Raw genomic sequence first — 17088 nt, 5'->3', positions numbered from 1 at the left:
CATGGCCTGCTCTGTGCGGAACATTGCCTGCTGCTCCAGGATTGGCACTTAGGCCTGGGCACAGGCGTGTGCTCAAAGATGCCATCCCCGTGACTGGCGAGGCTAGGGAAGGCTGCTTGGGGAGGTAGCAACTGAGCTGAGCCTCGACAGAATGAGAGTTTGGCAGACAAGTATAGTGGGGAACGGCATTTCAGGCAGAGGGAGCAGCATATGCAAAGGCTTGGGGGGGCAACTAGAAATAACATAGCGTGGCTGGAGCCCAGAGTTTTTAAGGGAAAATGGTAAGAGGTAAAACCAGAAAGATATTCAAGGGCCAGAACATGAAATTTATTCAATTTGGCACCAAAAAGTTTAACTTTCATCCCTAAAGACAGCGATGAAAACCTGAATGTTAGAAGGTGAGAGTTTAAATGTAGCTTTCTAGTTAAGTGGTTAACCAAAAAGCCCTCTTTTCTCCCATTCTTGTTGCTGAAAGACTTTGTAAAGATAAGGTTTCTCTTCCTTATTTTAGTAAGGGTTCTCTGCTGAAGATGTGAATCTTAAAGAATTTTGGAACTTGTGGGATTTCAGTAATCACTCATTGTTACCATTGAATGTACTTATTAAGCTAAAAAGATACATGTGGATCCCAAAGCGTACCCTAAAAATTCTTGATAGTGCTTCATTCTTACCCGCTTTCGGAGCATTTGCTTGTGCTGGACCTACCGTGTTACAGAGATAAGAGACAGTCCTCATCCTCAAGGAGCCCAGCCTTTTGTGTGGCGGCAGAAACACAGATAAAGTGTGTTGAGAAATAATCTGCCGTGCCAGCATGGTTAGCGAAGCTTCAACCAGGTGGAGAAAGGTCTAACCCTGAAACACGTGGGGCTCCTGAGTGGAAGTGCTCAGAGAAGAAATCTCGTCTCTTGTTCGTTAAGAGCAGGGTGTCAGAATCAGAACCTGGACCTGAATCCCAGTTCTGCCACTTAACAGTTGAGTGAGCAACCTGAGCAAGTTAAGTACTCACTCTGTGCCCCGGTTCACCATTTAACATGAAGACGTAGTTGAAGTGCTTCTTAACTTGTATTTGGATTGTTCTGAAGAGTAAATAAAGTAACCTTTGTGGGGTGCTCAACATGCTTGGCATGTGGTGAACGCTCAGCCCATGTCAGTTCTCGCTGTTACTCAGGGAGGAGTGATGCATCCTTCTTATATACACGTGGAAGGGTAAAGCTTTCCGAATCCATCCGTGCCCTCAATTCGACGTCCTGTGTTCCACCTGTGTGTTAAGACGCAGGGGTCTCTGGGGAACTGAAAGAACGCTGACCTTCCTCCAGCCTTTATTTCTAGTTCAGTCACGTCTCTCCTGAGAATGTCCAGTCTGACTTCATGATATTCAGCTGGTAAATGTGTCTTTCAGTCTGTTTTGAGTTCAAATGTGGCACAACCAGGAAGCATTATTCTGTGTACAGAAGGGCATACGCAGTGTGAAATCAGTGAGTTGAGACTGCAACTGTTATTTGTAGTGTCTGTGTGATATCTACTAGCATGTCAAACATGTCCATAATGTGTTTGTTGGTGCATCTTTCTATAATACTGAAATTAGTTTTATATAAGTATTTTTAGATTTTTCAGGTAATTGTGGTTCATTTGTGTTTTTATACTGCTGGTAAATCTCTAACGTTTTCCCTTGTAGTTTCTTTCAAGATGGCTTGAAAACAGCTGATAAATTGAAACAGTACATTGAAAAACTGGCTGCTGATTTATATAATGTAAGTTCTTTATAAAATACATGCATTTTAACTTCTTTTGTAGATAACAGTCAGTGAATTTGAAATCTGTATTAGAAGAGAATTAAAGAAAAGAAGACAAGGTTAGGTGATATATCAGTATGGACCTAGCGTAGATAACCTGCCGTTTAACTCTGAAAGTCATCAGTGGTCACATAGTCCAGAGTATGTTCTGGAGGCATAGGAGGAGCAGGGAGGGGAGTATATAGCCCTTGGTTCTAGATGGCTCTCCATTCAGGGTTCAGTAGCATCACACATGTGTGCCTTTCAGTCCACAATTGCAGGAAGAAATTTTGATCCTGGAAGGATAAAAATTGTGATGATATCTCAGTAAGCAGGTTTATGAATTATTTTTTTTTTTGCTTGCTTATTTTATATTTTCTCTCTTTTTTTTCCTTGTGTCTAGGTTTTCTTTTATAATAGGAGAATCGAGAGGAAAACTTTTTTAAGAAAAAAACTAAATGCATATGTAGAAATGTCAAATTTGTTCCCCATAAACCACTTAGCAAAGAATAATATTAAAAATAGATGTTTCATGAGTGTAACTACATGTGTTCAAATAAGACTTTGGTGTTACAAATAATACCTGATGTTGTGCTATAACTTTAAAAATACACAGCTGCATATTTTTTCCAACTTTCTTTTTAAAGTTAACATGGTTCAGGTTACAGTTAAGCTCCAAATGATTAAAAAGAGCAGAACCGGTCCCTTGCCCTCATGTGGTACTTCATAAACTTTCATATGCACATTAGTCCACGGGATTCTTGTCATTCTTGTGGTTCTCTCCTGGCCCATTCGGTCACATGGTGGTGTCCCCACTACCACCCTTTGAAAAACCAGAAGCAGTGTTGTTTCTTAATTTTGTTTGAAATCATACTTCAGAGTTAGTTGTCTAGCCTCGATGTATTATTTAATAAGAAAGCATGTTGCATTATTCACTAATTTCAAAACTCACTGGGACTTTCATAAGATGAGAAAATTGTGCCTCCCATATCAAAAATTAGACCGTGTGAAGGACTTTAATAAGGAAATAGCTATATAATTGAATTCTTTGGTGAGTGGTATGTTTGGCTGAATTAACCTCTGCTCATAAATGTAACAGAAGAAATGTTTTTCTCTCATAGATAAAACAGACCCAGGATGAAGAAAAAAAACAGCTAACTGCACTCCGAGACTTGATAAAATCTTCTCTTCAACTTGATCAGAAAGAAGTAGGTGATCTGAGTGTTTCCAGCAGAGCTAATGATGTAAGCGCGGCTGCTGTGATAGCCTGTGTGTTTCCCGATCCGCCAAGCAGTCACGTTGACAGCTTCCTGCAGGGTGGTTTGGGGACGAATGAGGTACAAGATACAAGTGTGCACCTACCATGTTGCCCAGTGTGGAAAATATTTTAGTGCCCTTTCCCTCCTTATGAAAAAGATGCCCCTAGCCCGCAGTCTGCAATTCCATGACCCTAGATTCTCCGTCCTGGCTTTGAAGGTATGTACTTCAGGAGGGCGTCCTCTCAGGCCGCTGAAGGAGAGGCAGTGAAGTGCACTCGCCATACCGTCCTTACATCATCTGTGTCTTTATGGGCAGCCAAAGAGACCTGTCTCATTTTGCCAGGGAAATAGAGGTGTAGTCTGATGGAGAATCCTATAGGAGTTTTGCCCCATGGTTAGGAAAGTTAAGGTGAGATAATCCTTGGATATTGAAATGGAGTATATAATGCAGGGGAGATGTTAGATGAATGCAGTACAGATCCTTAACTATAAATGTCAGTTGTTCATTTGCTGTTCAAACATTTAATTAATACCTACCTAACGTGCCAGCAGCTGTTTTGGGCACTAAGCTTTAGTCCCTTCTGACAAGGAGCTCAGTATCCAGTGGAGAGAGTCAGCTGCAGAACAAGGAGTCATGCCTAGAGTGGTATTGATGCTGTAAGAGGTATATTGGGAGATAGCGTGCCGGCAAGAGAGGAAACTGAACAGGCTCGAACATGAAAACTGCCTGCTGTATTCAGCAGGCTACACACAGTTTAGGGCAAGGTGGGTGGAGGAGTGAGAGATGCGGTTTCTGAGGGGGAAACTCAGGCCTGACTGTGGAGGACCTTGGGTGCCAGGATAAAGGGATGGACTTCATGCCAAGGGTGAATTAAGTAGTGAGCATGGGAAGAGGTACAAATTTGCCTTTTTTTATTATGAAATTATTATGGACTGAATTTAATAATCACATAAAATATAGCAGTTATTATATTGTCAGTTCCTCATGATATTAGTTCACAATTGGAAACTATTTTTAAACTCCTAAAATTTCTGAAAGAGGTTCCGAGTCCGAAACAAAAACAAAGCAGACCCCCTGCTCCAGCAACACTAATCCTTTAAAGGAACACTGAAGGTCCTCTTTACTGAGTGAATGCAGGCCTCTGTTCTTCTTCCCCAAATCCAGTTTTTATATGCACGGTGGGTTTTCTTAAAGTGAGAGAAGTCTGTAGCCCTTTAGCACTGGCACCTGCAGCCTGTGCGGTAGGCATCAGTGGCCTGGAAGATGGCATGCTGTGTACCAGTGTCGTCTGCAGTCTCAGCCAGCGTCTGCACCTGTGCTTTGAGGCCTCCCTGCGGCTGCTCACTGCTGGCATACAAGTCCTGGAAGTAGTCTCCTTGAGTGATTTCTCAGTGTAAGAGCAATAGCAAGACTCAAATGGAGGGGGTGAGAGGTTGATCTCTGTCTGGGGAGAAAATGATGAGTTTTGGACTGACACGGATGTGCTTAACCACTTCCCCCCTTTGTTCTGTTGCACAGGATTACCTCCTTCCTATGTATGGAAGCTTTGTTGGAAAAAGAAAGGACTATTACAGTCCTTGTTGTTTTGCATAGAGACTGATGTATTCTGCTCATGCTAGCTGAAGAGCAAAGTGGCACAGAAGCCTCTTATGTACATGAGGAAATGCACATGATTTGATTTTAACTCCACCCAAATTAATAAATGAGTTTTCATTAGTACCATGTCCAGAGGATTTTACAAGTAAAGAATGTAAAATCTTTATACAGCATGCCTATCCCATTCCCACAGTTTGTCATCTGTCATTGCAAAATTATGTTTAGAAGGTAATGATTTTAATGACTTAAATGCGAAAGGAGACTGTCCACCAGAGCGTTCTCGCCACCGAGCTACTGTTCAGGAAGAATATTAAAATAATCTAAAAAATGACCCGAGGAATGAAAGGCCCGTAAGAAGTTTTTTAACTTCCTCACCTTCACCAAGTTCAGCTTGACTCTGTTAAAAGAAGCTCCTAGAATTTGAACTGTAAATGGGATTCCCAGGTTTTTGGTAGACTTATTGTTTTCTTGTCAAAATAAAATTCTTTGTTGACTTCTGGCAGAAGTTCTATGAAATTAGTTATCTTAAGCTTTGATATGCTTTGATATAAGCTTTGACTCCCAAAGGGACTCTTGGCTACATAACTTTTTAGGGTTGAAAATATTATTTTTAATGATGATACCCATAAATTGTTCCAAAAATTCCACCTTTCTCTTTTGAATCTGTCTCAGTAGCCCATCAGAGCTGGTTTGCACGTTTTTTGACAGATTCTGTGTTCTGCTCACCTCTTTTTTTTACGGTATCAGGCACATTTCCTGGTGCCCAAAATGACCCAATAAATATTTAGTAAGATGGAACAGAAGGAATCCTTTGCCCACTCCATTCATACCTTACATTAGAAATTTGAAGCTTCTGTAATAGTTTAGTTTTAAATTGGATGCCAGAAACATATATAACCCCATTAAATAAATGAGTGTGTAGTTGCTTGCAGTTTAAAAAGATTTGAGATTTTACTCCTTAATAATGGATTTTGTATCTTAATAAGATTTTCTAATAACAGAGTAAGGTAATTTGTACTGCTAATAGGGAATGGCAAATTGAACTAAAAAGGAATATCATGGTTTCATTCTATCGTTTACGTTTCTCAGCTCACATCATGGAATTTCCCCATGATTTTATTTTAAGTTCATTGTTTAAGTTTAGTTTTATATTTTGTGCCTGAATGAGTTTCCTATTTGCATTTCTCTTTCCTTGCTACATGTTGATTTCTATTCTGCTATCAGAGGATTCAGGACCAGTTTCATTCCTTAAGTTGTGTTTTGTTTCGTTTTTTTAAATTATTGTTAGTGTTAACAATTCTCTGAGATTTACTTTTCTAAAAAGAAAATCCTTTTTTCATCTATCTGGAGTGCCCTTCCAAGCAAGCAGAATGGCCATCATTTCTCAAAGTACAGAAATAATAATTTGTGTGACTTTCTTGAGCCATAAAACTCATTAGTAGTTAAATTAGGATTGTTGACACGAGATGTCTGAAACGTATTGCTTCCTTCTTGCCTGGTTTAATGGAATAGGCTCTGAGATCAAAGCCTAGAGCTCAGCCACTGGATTCACCTTTGAAGGCATGTATGTTTGCTGTAAAGCAAGGCCTATTCGATCGGTTTGTTATTCAGAATTTAAAATTTATTTAAGCTAGTAATAGATATATGTAAGGAATGTCTTAATGGTAAGTTCACAGAGTCTAATAGTTTTCATAAGTTACCAGGATAAGTACTTTTTATTTTAAAACTTAGGCTTTTATTTTAAAGGTTAGCAAACTGGTTAAGGTGAGAGATGCATAGTTTTAAAGCTTTCAGACAGACTGGGAATTACGTAGGCAGATAAAGAGAAGTTAGTTCGCTGAAAAGGGTTCCAAGGAAGAGAGTTGTTCTTTTAATAAGAATTACTGTCCATGGAGATTTTGTTTTCAGGGTTTTGAGGAGGTGTAGATATGGCAGCGATCCCTGACTCCAGATCCGTAGTTGAGCAATTTTCCTGTGATTTCACTGGGGTAAAGCAGAAAGCTCTCTGGATTTCTTTATCCCAGCCTCCTGTTGTGTCCCATGCCTCCAGTCTCTACCACCCGATCTGAATGTCCATCCTAATTGTTCTTTAATCGTATTATGGACACATTGCCACCTCCTTCACCAAAACCCTGTGTCATTACTGTTGTTACTGAGACCGTCGCTGGAGGCAGTGGTAGAGGAACGCTGCCCTCTTGGGCCAATCTGAGGAGTAGTACAGCCCCACAGTCATATCTCATCCAGAGAGCAGGGAAGTACCTACCAGGGAGGACAGCACAAGCCAGAGTAAACTCTGAGTACAGGGCGGTGGCCCAAAAGTGAACATGTAGGGGAATTTTTCAAGAGATTCCTACTCCCCACGTCTCCCCAGGTGATTAGAATTGTCCAATTAGAGGTTTCAGCTGGAGGGGATCTGCCCATTTAGTATGAGTCAACTTGCCTGTTAAAGTGTTCAGTTGGCTCTCATTTACCCACACGAGAGAGCAGGGCAGCGTGTGGTCAAAGTGTGAGTGCCCACCTCAGAGACAGCGGTTGTGTCCTGTTGAGTGTCCTCAATACCTTCTCTGTACCTGGTTTCTAGGAGGTGTTCAGGACGTGCTTTTGAGCACAGAACTCATCACGGGTAGAATAGCCTTACAAAGGTGCATTGTCCTAGAGATGTCCCTTCAACTATTGTTAACATTAATTTGCATTCACTGAGCACGCACTATTTGGTCCAGAAGGATCCTGAATGCCAGAGCGAGGCTATCCTGACCGTGGAGGCATGCGGTACACGAGCCATCAGTAAATCATGGCTGATTTAGTCTCCTGCCGCGTCACCATCGCATTTCAGGTGTTGCTTATGAGCTGGATATTTCTATTAAGTTCTCTTGGGGGAAAAAAACAAAGAATCCTCTTACGATTTGTAACTGTTTTTAGATTTTCCGAGTGATTCACTTGGGTTTCCCTGAGGTATTGATTCTCTATATACACATTTCGAGGTTTGTGAGCCGTTTTCTCTTGGTGAAATATGCACCTCATGATCTTCCAATCAGCTCTTTTTTCTTTTCTAACTCAAATGACCTGAAATAAAACTTGATAAAGATAAGTTTATTGTCCTATCACTCAAAGTTTATCATGAGTCTAAAGATGTTTATGTTCTCGTGTTAATTATCTTTACAATGATGTTTTCTCTGTGTGTTATAAAAAGTGCTTAAATTATGAGCGATAAGACTATCAATGAAATTAACTATATTTTCAAATGTTCTCTGCCTTTTTTCTCTGTTGCTTTTGCCCTTCCTGATCGAAGTCTAGGAGAGTAAGTCAATACTTTCTGTGAGAATGCGTTGTCCTACTTCTGTGTCTAAAGCCCCATGTTCTCATTCGACAGTCCAACATTCTTCATTTGTTTCCTACATTTTCACGGTGTGATGGCTGTGTCTGCTCGTGCTGTCTTTCGAAACGATGGGGAGTATCAATGGAGTGCTAATGTTCAACCTGGCTTGTTTGCGTCTGTGTTGTTCTGTTGGCCCTTGTCACACTTTCACCACATCATACACTTTTCACTGCCATAGAGTCATCTTTTTTAATTAAAAGCGTGCTTATAGGTATATTTTACAGAGCTCCAGTTAGTTACAAAATCAGAATTTTATAACAATCCATAATACCTCACTCAGAGGTGTGCTTCTTATCGTGGGTATTTTAGCAGCATATGTGAAGGGAGAAAGGTGTCCCTCAGGGAGGAACACATCCAGGTTGCATGAACTTGGTTTGTGGTCCACTTCCATTTTCCAGCCCTTCCTGTGCTTGCCTCTGCTGCCGGTGTAAACAGGTTTGAGTCATAGAATAGTCTGTCTCTGCCGTGTGTTTGTTTGAAGTAGAGCTGGATTCTGAACTAGACATAGGAGACATGATCCCCACCCCCTCTCTGCCTGGGATATGCTTGTGACTCTGGTGATTATTTAGCTGCCCAGCTTCCTCCTTGAAAATAAAGGCAAGGACCTGACAGTCTTAAAGTTCCATCATTCTCTTAGTGCTAGACCAACCGGCAAGGGCTCAGTGGCAGTAGAGTCAAGGATTTGAGAACTGTCCGAGTGTTTGTTTAACGTGTGGTTTCTCTTTTCTAGGACTCCCAGAGCCGGCAAGGAGGATACAGCATGCATCAGCTCCAGGGCAATAAGGAATATGGCAGCGAGAAGAAGGGGTACCTGCTGAAGAAGAGCGACGGGTATGTATGGGCCGGCCTAGCGTTCCTGGGTGCGCTTAGCATGCTTGCTGGGTGTCAGTAACCTAGGAACTTCTCCCAGCCTCTCAAATAGGAAAACACACTGAAAAGTTTTCTAATGCACTAGGTTCAGACCTTTAGCACTCAGGTTTTCCTCAGGGAAATCTGAGCTTTAAGCTGCTGTCTTTAGAAGCACAGTAATTGTTGGCTCCTGTGACTTGTAACGTGCCATTTTAGGAATGCAGGAGCCGAGTAGAACATGAGGCAAGCAGATGGCTTGCTGACTTCACACTCGCCCACCTCTCTGCTTTTATTCCTTCCAGTTTTCTCTGCTAGGATGGCCACCTGGCCGCCCTAACCCCAGCCTTAAGAGTCAACCTTGATTCCCTCTTTCCTCTTACATCACAGCCAATCTAACAACAAACCCTTCCATTTCTTTTCTTTTTTTTTTTTTCTGAGGAAGATTAGCCCTGAGCTAACATCTGCTGCCAATCCTCCTCTTTTTGCTGAGGAAGACTGGCCCTGAGCTAACATCCGTGCCCATCTTCCTCTACTTTATACATGGGACGCCTACCACGGCATGACTTGCCAAGCGGTGTCATGTCCGTACCCGGGATCCAAACCAGTGAACCCCAGGCAGCCAAAGCGGAACGTGTGAACTTAACCGCTGCACCACCTGGCCGGCCCCAAGCCCTTCCATTTCTGACAAGAAATAATACATTTCTTGCTATCTCTGTGGCGCCGCTCTCGATGAGCCACCGTCATCTCTCCTGGACTGTTTCAGTAGCCTGCTAACTGGTCTCTGTCGCTCACTCTTCCCTTCTCTACTTTGTCTCCACACAGCACTCAGAGCAGGTTTTCAAAAACAAAGCACTTCAGGTCCTCCTCATGCTTGAAGTACCCGGTGGCTTCCCGTTGTGTGTCAGCTCTCGCCCCTGCCTCTCTCCAGCCTCGCCTTATGCCATTGTTCTCCTCTGGCCCTGACACACTGGCCTTCTTTCTGTTGCTTGAACAAATGATTCTGCTTCAAATAAGTGCATAAGTAGAATCTTGATTATTCACTCCACTAATTGCCACCTTTTTTTTTTTTAAGAGAAATCCTCTTGTTTTCTGATTGCTTGTGGATATGTGCTCCTTTATCTAAGATGCATACATTTTTTGTTGTATTTTAATTTGTTTGTTAAAATTGTCCATATTTCTCCTATAAATTTCTGGAATCACAGTCACTTTTGCTCATCATTCTACTCATGTGTTCAACAGGTGTCTTCGGGGAGTCTTACTATATGTCAGGCACTGTTGTAGACACTGGGACTATAGTATTCAAGAAAAGAAAGGCCTTATCCCTATAGAGCTTACGTTCTAAGGGGGGAGACAGTAAAGAGGAAGTAAATGGGAGGTCAGATGGTAACAGCGCTGTGGAGAAAGATAAAGCAAGGCAAGGGGTACAGGGTGGGTAGGAGTGGTTCTTGCGGTCATACAAGGTGGTGAGGGAAGACTTGGGTAAGGTGACGTTTGAGCAAAGACCGGAAGAAAGTGAGGGAATGATCTATGTAGAGACCTGGGGGAAGAGGGAGGAGCCAGGAACATGCCTTCCACTGTGGTGACACTCGAGAGTTCGGCATAGCTGGAGTAGAGTGACAGCTAGCAGTCCCAGGAGACAAGGTCAGAGGTGGCAGGGCGCCAAACCATGGGGGCTTGGGGAGCCATTGGTTGAGATGGGGAGTCACGGGAGGATTTTAAGCAGATGAATGCCATAATCTGACTTATTTTGAGGGGTTCTCTCTGGTTACCACGCTGAGAACAACGTGTAGGGTGTAAGAGCAGAAGCTGAGAGACAAGGTAGGAGGCCACTGCAGGAACCCAGATGACGATGATGAGGGATGGAGGGGATAGCCATAGAGAGGTGAGAAGTGCTCAGATCCTGGATAATGAAAGTAGGGACGGCAGGATTTTCTGATTTGGGGTGTAAAGAAAAAAAAGCATCCCCAGCACATAGCACAGCACCTGGCTCTTTGTAGAGTCAGTGAATCTTTGCTGGCCATTAATTGAGTCCTACAAAAAAGTAAAAGAAGAAAAGAAATACGAGTTACCAAAATCACAGCTTGAACCTGGGCTCTTTTTAAGTGACACAGTGATCAAACTGTAGCCCAAACTGCATGGTATCTAGTGTGCACAAATTATTAATTCCACAGTTAATGTACTGGAAAGCCTGAGGCTCAGTGCCCATTGTTTTCCTGACCACCTGTGCAGTGGGCATCTCTTAGGAATGTGGTGACCAGTTACTCTTTCATCAAAAGGAAAGTTAACGTGTGTCCTGTTGTAGGCAAGGGTGTACTGTTAGCTACCTTTTGAAACAGAAGTATGGAACCAGTCCTATTTCTAACAATACTCACCTAAAGTCACAATGATTTTCTTAAAATTATAAGTGCCTGTTTGTGGTTAATATCAACATGCTCAAGAAAAGTCAAAAGAGTCTTTTCTTAGGTATTGTTTAGTTCAAACCCTAAAATGTTCAAGGATATCACCATCTTGTGAGCATCTGTTGTGTGCCTGCCAGACACTGCCAGGTACCTCTCATTTATCTCATTTGACACCTTCTATAGACAAGGCGACTCATCCAGAGAGATTAAGTAATTTGACTCAGATCATATAACCAGTAAGTGTCAGAGCCCCAATTTTTCCTGGTCTTCTGACTTAATGCCGGAGTGTCTCCCCTTCGTGTTTCAAGGGGCCTCCGCTGCTGTTGATCACCCTTGGGATACACAAGGCATATACTGGCGTAAAGTCACCTACTTGACTCCATTCTTTTGGTCGATTCTTCCTTCAGGCACTCATTCCACAGACATTTATTAAGCACTCTAGTGTCTGAGGCAGCCTGCTAGATGCTGAAAGGTAAAAGGTGAGCGAGATGTCGTCCTCACCCTCACCTTGCTGCAGTCTGTTGGGAGGGTATAAGGCCAGAGCTGTTGTATCCTAGAATTGGAAAGGAGGTTGGAAATCGGGTGACCCAACCTTCTGATAATTGCACAGAAAGCAAAGATGAATAATAATAACCCAGAATTGCTTGTGATTGCTTTCTGTGGAGGAGGAAAAAGTTGGAATGCTTATGCATGAAGACAGACTCATTTGCTAACAGTCACTGCTGATGTGTCGTGTGATTTTCTGCTAAGGATCATTTGCATTAGTAATTCCCAACCTTAGTTTTGTAGTGCTCCTTGTTACTTAGAGGATTCTTACACAATGTGAAAAACAATTTAAAATTTTTTAAATAATTTTAAAACTTTTTAGCCCAAAGGCATTTATTAAGAGGCAAAGGAGCAATTGCTTTACATATGTTTTCTCAAAATAGTCCTAGGAGGTGGGCATTGTTATCTTCATGATACAGGTGAGGAAAATAAACCTCCAAGAGGCCAGCAGCGTGAGCAGCGTCACGTGGCTGCTGGCTGATGGCGCTGGGATTGAAGCCCAAGTAATCGAGCGTCAGAGTTGGTCCTCGTTTAGTCGTATCAGGCCACTTTCTAATGGGAAGTTCCTGTTCTGGTGATTCTGTGTGGCGCTGTCAGAACAGATGGCAAAAATCCTTAGTAAGTCTGTTCAGGAGCTGTCCAGACCCCAGCAGAAGTCTGTGGAATAAAAGCTCTGAAAGCATTCGCAGAGATGGGGTGCTGTGCGAGCGGATGACTTGATACTGGTCCCCTTCCTCTGGCGACCTGGAGGCACCACATGAGCAATCTCTATATTAACCAGAGCAATTAATGCTTTTGTGTTACTTTCCTTGACTTTTATTGGCAATTCAAGAGAATGTGGTTTTTTGTTTTCTTTTGTGTTTCCTTCATACACGTGTGTCAGGAAAAACTAATCAATAAGACCTAACTTTATAAATAAAATGAATAGACTGAGCCAGAACAGCTTCCCCAAGATTGACTAGATTAGGTTGGTTATTTGATACTTGAAATGTTGATAGAGAAGGGTGACACTGGTTTCGGCTTAATGTGTACAGGGAATACCTCACCTGTCTTAACAGGCTTTTGTGAGTATAAGATGGAATGCAGAAACTTGTAGAGAATTGGTTACATTAACCAAATATATCGTCATTCAACAGGTATCACCTCGGATCAGACATTCCCTGGTTGGTGATTTAGCTGTAATTTGAGGGCGATTTATCAGTTAGTAGTTTATTACCTCCTGAGGAGTCGAGCATTTTGAGCATAGTGTGTTCAACTTACCTTTGGTCACGATGTCAAATTCTTCTTTCCCTCTGTAAAGCGTGCTTTGGAACAAACCCATGCTTCTAGGACTAGGTCCATATACAAGAAGACAATATTATCTGTGTTGAGAGTTGGTTTTAAATTCATGTTGTAGCAGGCTGCTTACAGGACTAATATAAGAGGGAAAAGGAAACACAAGATGATACTATTTTAAGTGCCTCAGAGAAGCTGTGGTGGTCTCCTCTAAAGTTCTTGGTTTCCATGGCTACAAAAGGCCTGCGAAGCCTTCTCGCCTGGAGGATCACCATTCCCTGCATATGCCATTGACCTGATGGAAATGGTCCCAGCTAGTGTGTTTGGACCTGCCTGCACGTGTGCGCATCTGCCCACCTGCAGCCTCTCACCTGTACCTGGAGCTTCACCAAAAAACCCCTCCAAGTTGAAATTAGTTCTGTTCGGCTTTGTCCAACCTTCAGCGTCGTCAATTCAAAATTTTCGAAGTGTGTATCAGTCATAGCTACTTGTGAATGATTTGGCCACAGTTCACTTTCCCAAATGAATCGTGAACGATTCTCTTACGGGGCTCTGAGGCATCCTTTTGGCTCTGAAAGAATCCTAAAAGAGAGGGGGACAAATTACCAAAAGTGATGTTGCTTCATCCTTGAGCCCTGGACCCTGAGTTACTTTTTCTGTGTCCTGAGGCAGCCCCAGCCCCACTCTTCTTTGCATGGCAGACATCTTGAATTACTTACTTTTTTTGTTTTTTTGAGGAAGGTTAGCTCTGAGCTGACATCTGCTGCCAATCCTCCTCTTTTTGCTGAGGAAGATTGGCCCTGAGCTAACATCTGTGCCCATCTTCCTCTATTTTATATGTAGGACGCCTGCCACAGCATGGCTTAAACCGGCGAACCCTGGGCCACCAAAGCAGAGCACACAAACTTTACCCACTATGCCACCAGGCTTGCCCCTTCATTTTTTTTAATCCAATTTTTAATTACAGAAGCAATAGATTGATACAACCTTCTTGTGAAAGATTCACAGATAGGTTTAAAACTCCTTAACATCACCCCTAATACAAGTCTGGGCCCCCTTCCCAGAGGAGTCCTTCTGTCAGTGTGGTATGCCTCTTTCCAGATCCTCCCCTGTATGTTTCTACATATGTGTCTGTACCCGTGGAAAATTTAGAGTGCTGTTTTATGTCAGAAATTTTTAATTTTTTTTTAACATTACTAGATGATACCTGAATCATCTCAAAACAGCTTGCTTTTTTCAATCAACAATGTGTTTTCGGAATCTACCTAAGTCAGGACATACATAGTTATATTTTTTTAATTGAAGTATAGTTGACATACAATATTGTATGAGTTTCAGGTGTACAACATAGTGACTCGACATTTCTTTACATTACAAAATGATTCCCCTGGTAAGACTAGTAACCATCTGTCGTCATACAAAGTTGTTACAATGTTGACTGTATTCCCTATGCTGTGTATTATATCCCCATGACTTATTTATTTTATGACTGGAAGTTTGTACCTCTTAATTCCCTTCACCTGTTTCACCCATCCCCCTACCCCCTTCCGCTCTGGCAACCACCAGTTTGTTCCCTGTATCTATGAATCTATTTCTGTTTTGTTTGTTCGTTTTGTTTTGTTTTTTTTAGATTTCATATATAAGTGAAATCATACAGTATTCTGTCTGGCTTATTTCACTTAGCATAATACTCTCTAGATCCATCCATATTGATGCAAATGGGAGGATTTCATTCTTTTTTATGGCTGAGTAATATTCATATATATATGCCATATATAGGTATATATATACCACACCTTCTTTATCCATTCATCTGCTGATGGACACTTAGGTTGCTTTCGTATCTTGGTTATTGTAAATAATGCTGCAATAAACATAGGGGTGCACATATCTCTTTGAATTAGTGTTTTTGTCTTCTTCAGGTAATATCCAGAAGTGGTATTAACTGGGTCACATAGTAGTTCTATTTTTAATTTTTTGAGGAACCTCCATACTGTTTTCCATAGTGATTGCACTAATTTACATTCCCACCAAGTGTACGAGGGTTCCCTTTTCTCCACGTCCTTGCCAACATTTGTTATTCATTGTCTTTTTGATGATAGCCATTCCATAGTTACATTATTCTTTTAAACTCCTACGTAATAGTCTGTGTTATGGATGTAACTATAAAATGCATTTATTCTCCTGCTATTAGATTTTTGTTGTTTCCCATTTTCACTATCAAAAACAGTGCTATAATGAACATCCTTGTAGATGCCTACTAGTCTAAATTACCTTCCACCTGGGGTAATAAAAGGCAACCAAAAGTTTTTGGTTTGGGTTTTGGTTTTGTTTGGGGGTTTTTTTTTGGTAATGATTATTACGCATAACACTGTATAATTGTGTGAACCAGATACCATATCAGGTTGTGTTTGACTCACTCTTTAGGCTCCGGAAAGTGTGGCAGAGAAGGAAGTGCGCTGTCAAGAATGGGATTCTGACCATCTCCCACGCCACAGTAAGTGTGTCTGGTAATTTACCACGCTGCACCTCTTATGCCTTCTGGCCACGTGGACTAGACAGCAAACACATGATGAATAACCTGCACTGAAATTTCCCCCAAGTATGTTCCATCTATGGGGTTGGGTCAGATAGTTTAGAATATTCCTTTACAAAAGAAATTGGTCTTAGCTTGTCATGTGGTGTGCTGCCTCCTTAGGTGGCTCCTCCAGAACTTTTTGGTTTTGCTCCCTCAGACCAATCAGGTATTCTTTTATTTTATAATCTTATCTTTTGGGAAATCTTAGTGGTTTTTCTGAAAAAACTAAAGTTGTCTGAATTATAAAGATGACAAAGGATGTTCTTCGCCTGAAAAAGTAATGTAGGAAATGAAATGTTCAATCTTTTTCTTTATTGTTACTATTTATTTAAATTACTCAAAAAGACTGTCATGTTAAAACAGTGAAATAGTAAAATGTCTCAGTTATGACTCCTCTTTCTTTAGGAATAAAGGCAATTTTATAGAAAGTGGAAAATAATAAAGCTAAGTTATTAACACACATATTTTATTTCCCTTCAAAATGTTGTCAGTAAATATACACATACATTATGTAGTTACAGTTGATATTTACGGTCTATCTAGAATTTTTTTATGTATTTTGTATTGCTCATTTCTAACTAAAAGTCCTGTAATTTTGATAGACTTGTCAAAAAAGGTTCAATCTTGGTGGTTGTCAAAAACGTGCACAGTAAAATAAGTAATTACTATTTTTCCCTTTTAAAACTAGCAAGAAATTATTTTTTATCCTTAAAGATGCAAAGATCATAATGAGAAATGTATCAAGCGGGAATGGAATTGGCAGAATATACCAGGAGTCTTTACAAAGACGCATGCGGTTGAACCCTGTAATCCCAGCTTGGAGAACAAGCTCATGGGTAAATTTCAGTATCCTGTGCCAGGTGATGTCTTTGAGTTATGATAAGCAGTTAATCGCTAACAGGATAGTAGAAATGAGGGATGAACATTTATTACAGTGGCAGTTTTTCATTATTCACAACCACATTTAGATTTCCCTCTATGGAAGAGCAAAGGAAGTAGCACTTACTAAGCACTTCTTCATGCCAGATGCTTCGTTAAATTTATTTTACTTAATCCTCCCTACATCCCATGTGGTATTATAACCTTCATATTACAGGTGAAGAAACTGAGGCACAAAGAAGCACATGACTTGGCTAGTAGCTGGCAGAGTTGGAAACTCAAACACGGGTCTGTCTGACATGAGTCCTTGTGCCCCTTCCATTCTGCCTCTCTTCCTGGAGGACCCCATCATCTTACTAGACCACACGCCCCCCAGGGGCACTTATCAGGTTCTGTTCGTCTGTCTTGAGCCCCTTCACAGACCTTGACACTCGGAAGGTGGTCAGTACATATCTGTGACCAAACCCTTCCTGCTGGATGATTGCATGCATCTTAAAAATCATTGGCCTTTGTGGAACCTGAGCGGTTACATCACCTCTGTCCCTTGCCCCCTGCAGA

At 41.5% G+C, this 17088-nt stretch overlaps 1 protein-coding gene across 4 annotated transcripts in view; it reads left to right on the top strand.

Annotated features, from left to right (window-relative positions):
* The window catches only part of ASAP1 (ArfGAP with SH3 domain, ankyrin repeat and PH domain 1), a 349163-nt gene that overhangs the window by 258378 nt on the left and 73697 nt on the right, over positions 1 to 17088 (top strand). For all 4 annotated transcript variants that reach the window (XM_070221826.1, XM_023648976.2, XM_070221824.1 and 1 more), the window contains exons 10-13: positions 1676 to 1751; positions 2894 to 2980; positions 8735 to 8835; positions 15501 to 15570. In XM_070221826.1, coding sequence (XP_070077927.1) covers positions 1676 to 1751; positions 2894 to 2980; positions 8735 to 8835; positions 15501 to 15570 — 334 coding nt within the window. The remainder of the gene's footprint in view (positions 1 to 1675; positions 1752 to 2893; positions 2981 to 8734; positions 8836 to 15500; positions 15571 to 17088) is intronic.

The sequence above is a fragment of the Equus caballus genome, chromosome 9, assembly GCF_041296265.1.
Source record: "Equus caballus isolate H_3958 breed thoroughbred chromosome 9, TB-T2T, whole genome shotgun sequence".
In the NCBI taxonomy this organism is placed as follows: Eukaryota; Metazoa; Chordata; class Mammalia; order Perissodactyla; family Equidae; genus Equus; species Equus caballus.
Note: the sequence above shows the minus strand (reverse complement) of the source record. Positions and strands in the feature narration are given on the sequence as shown.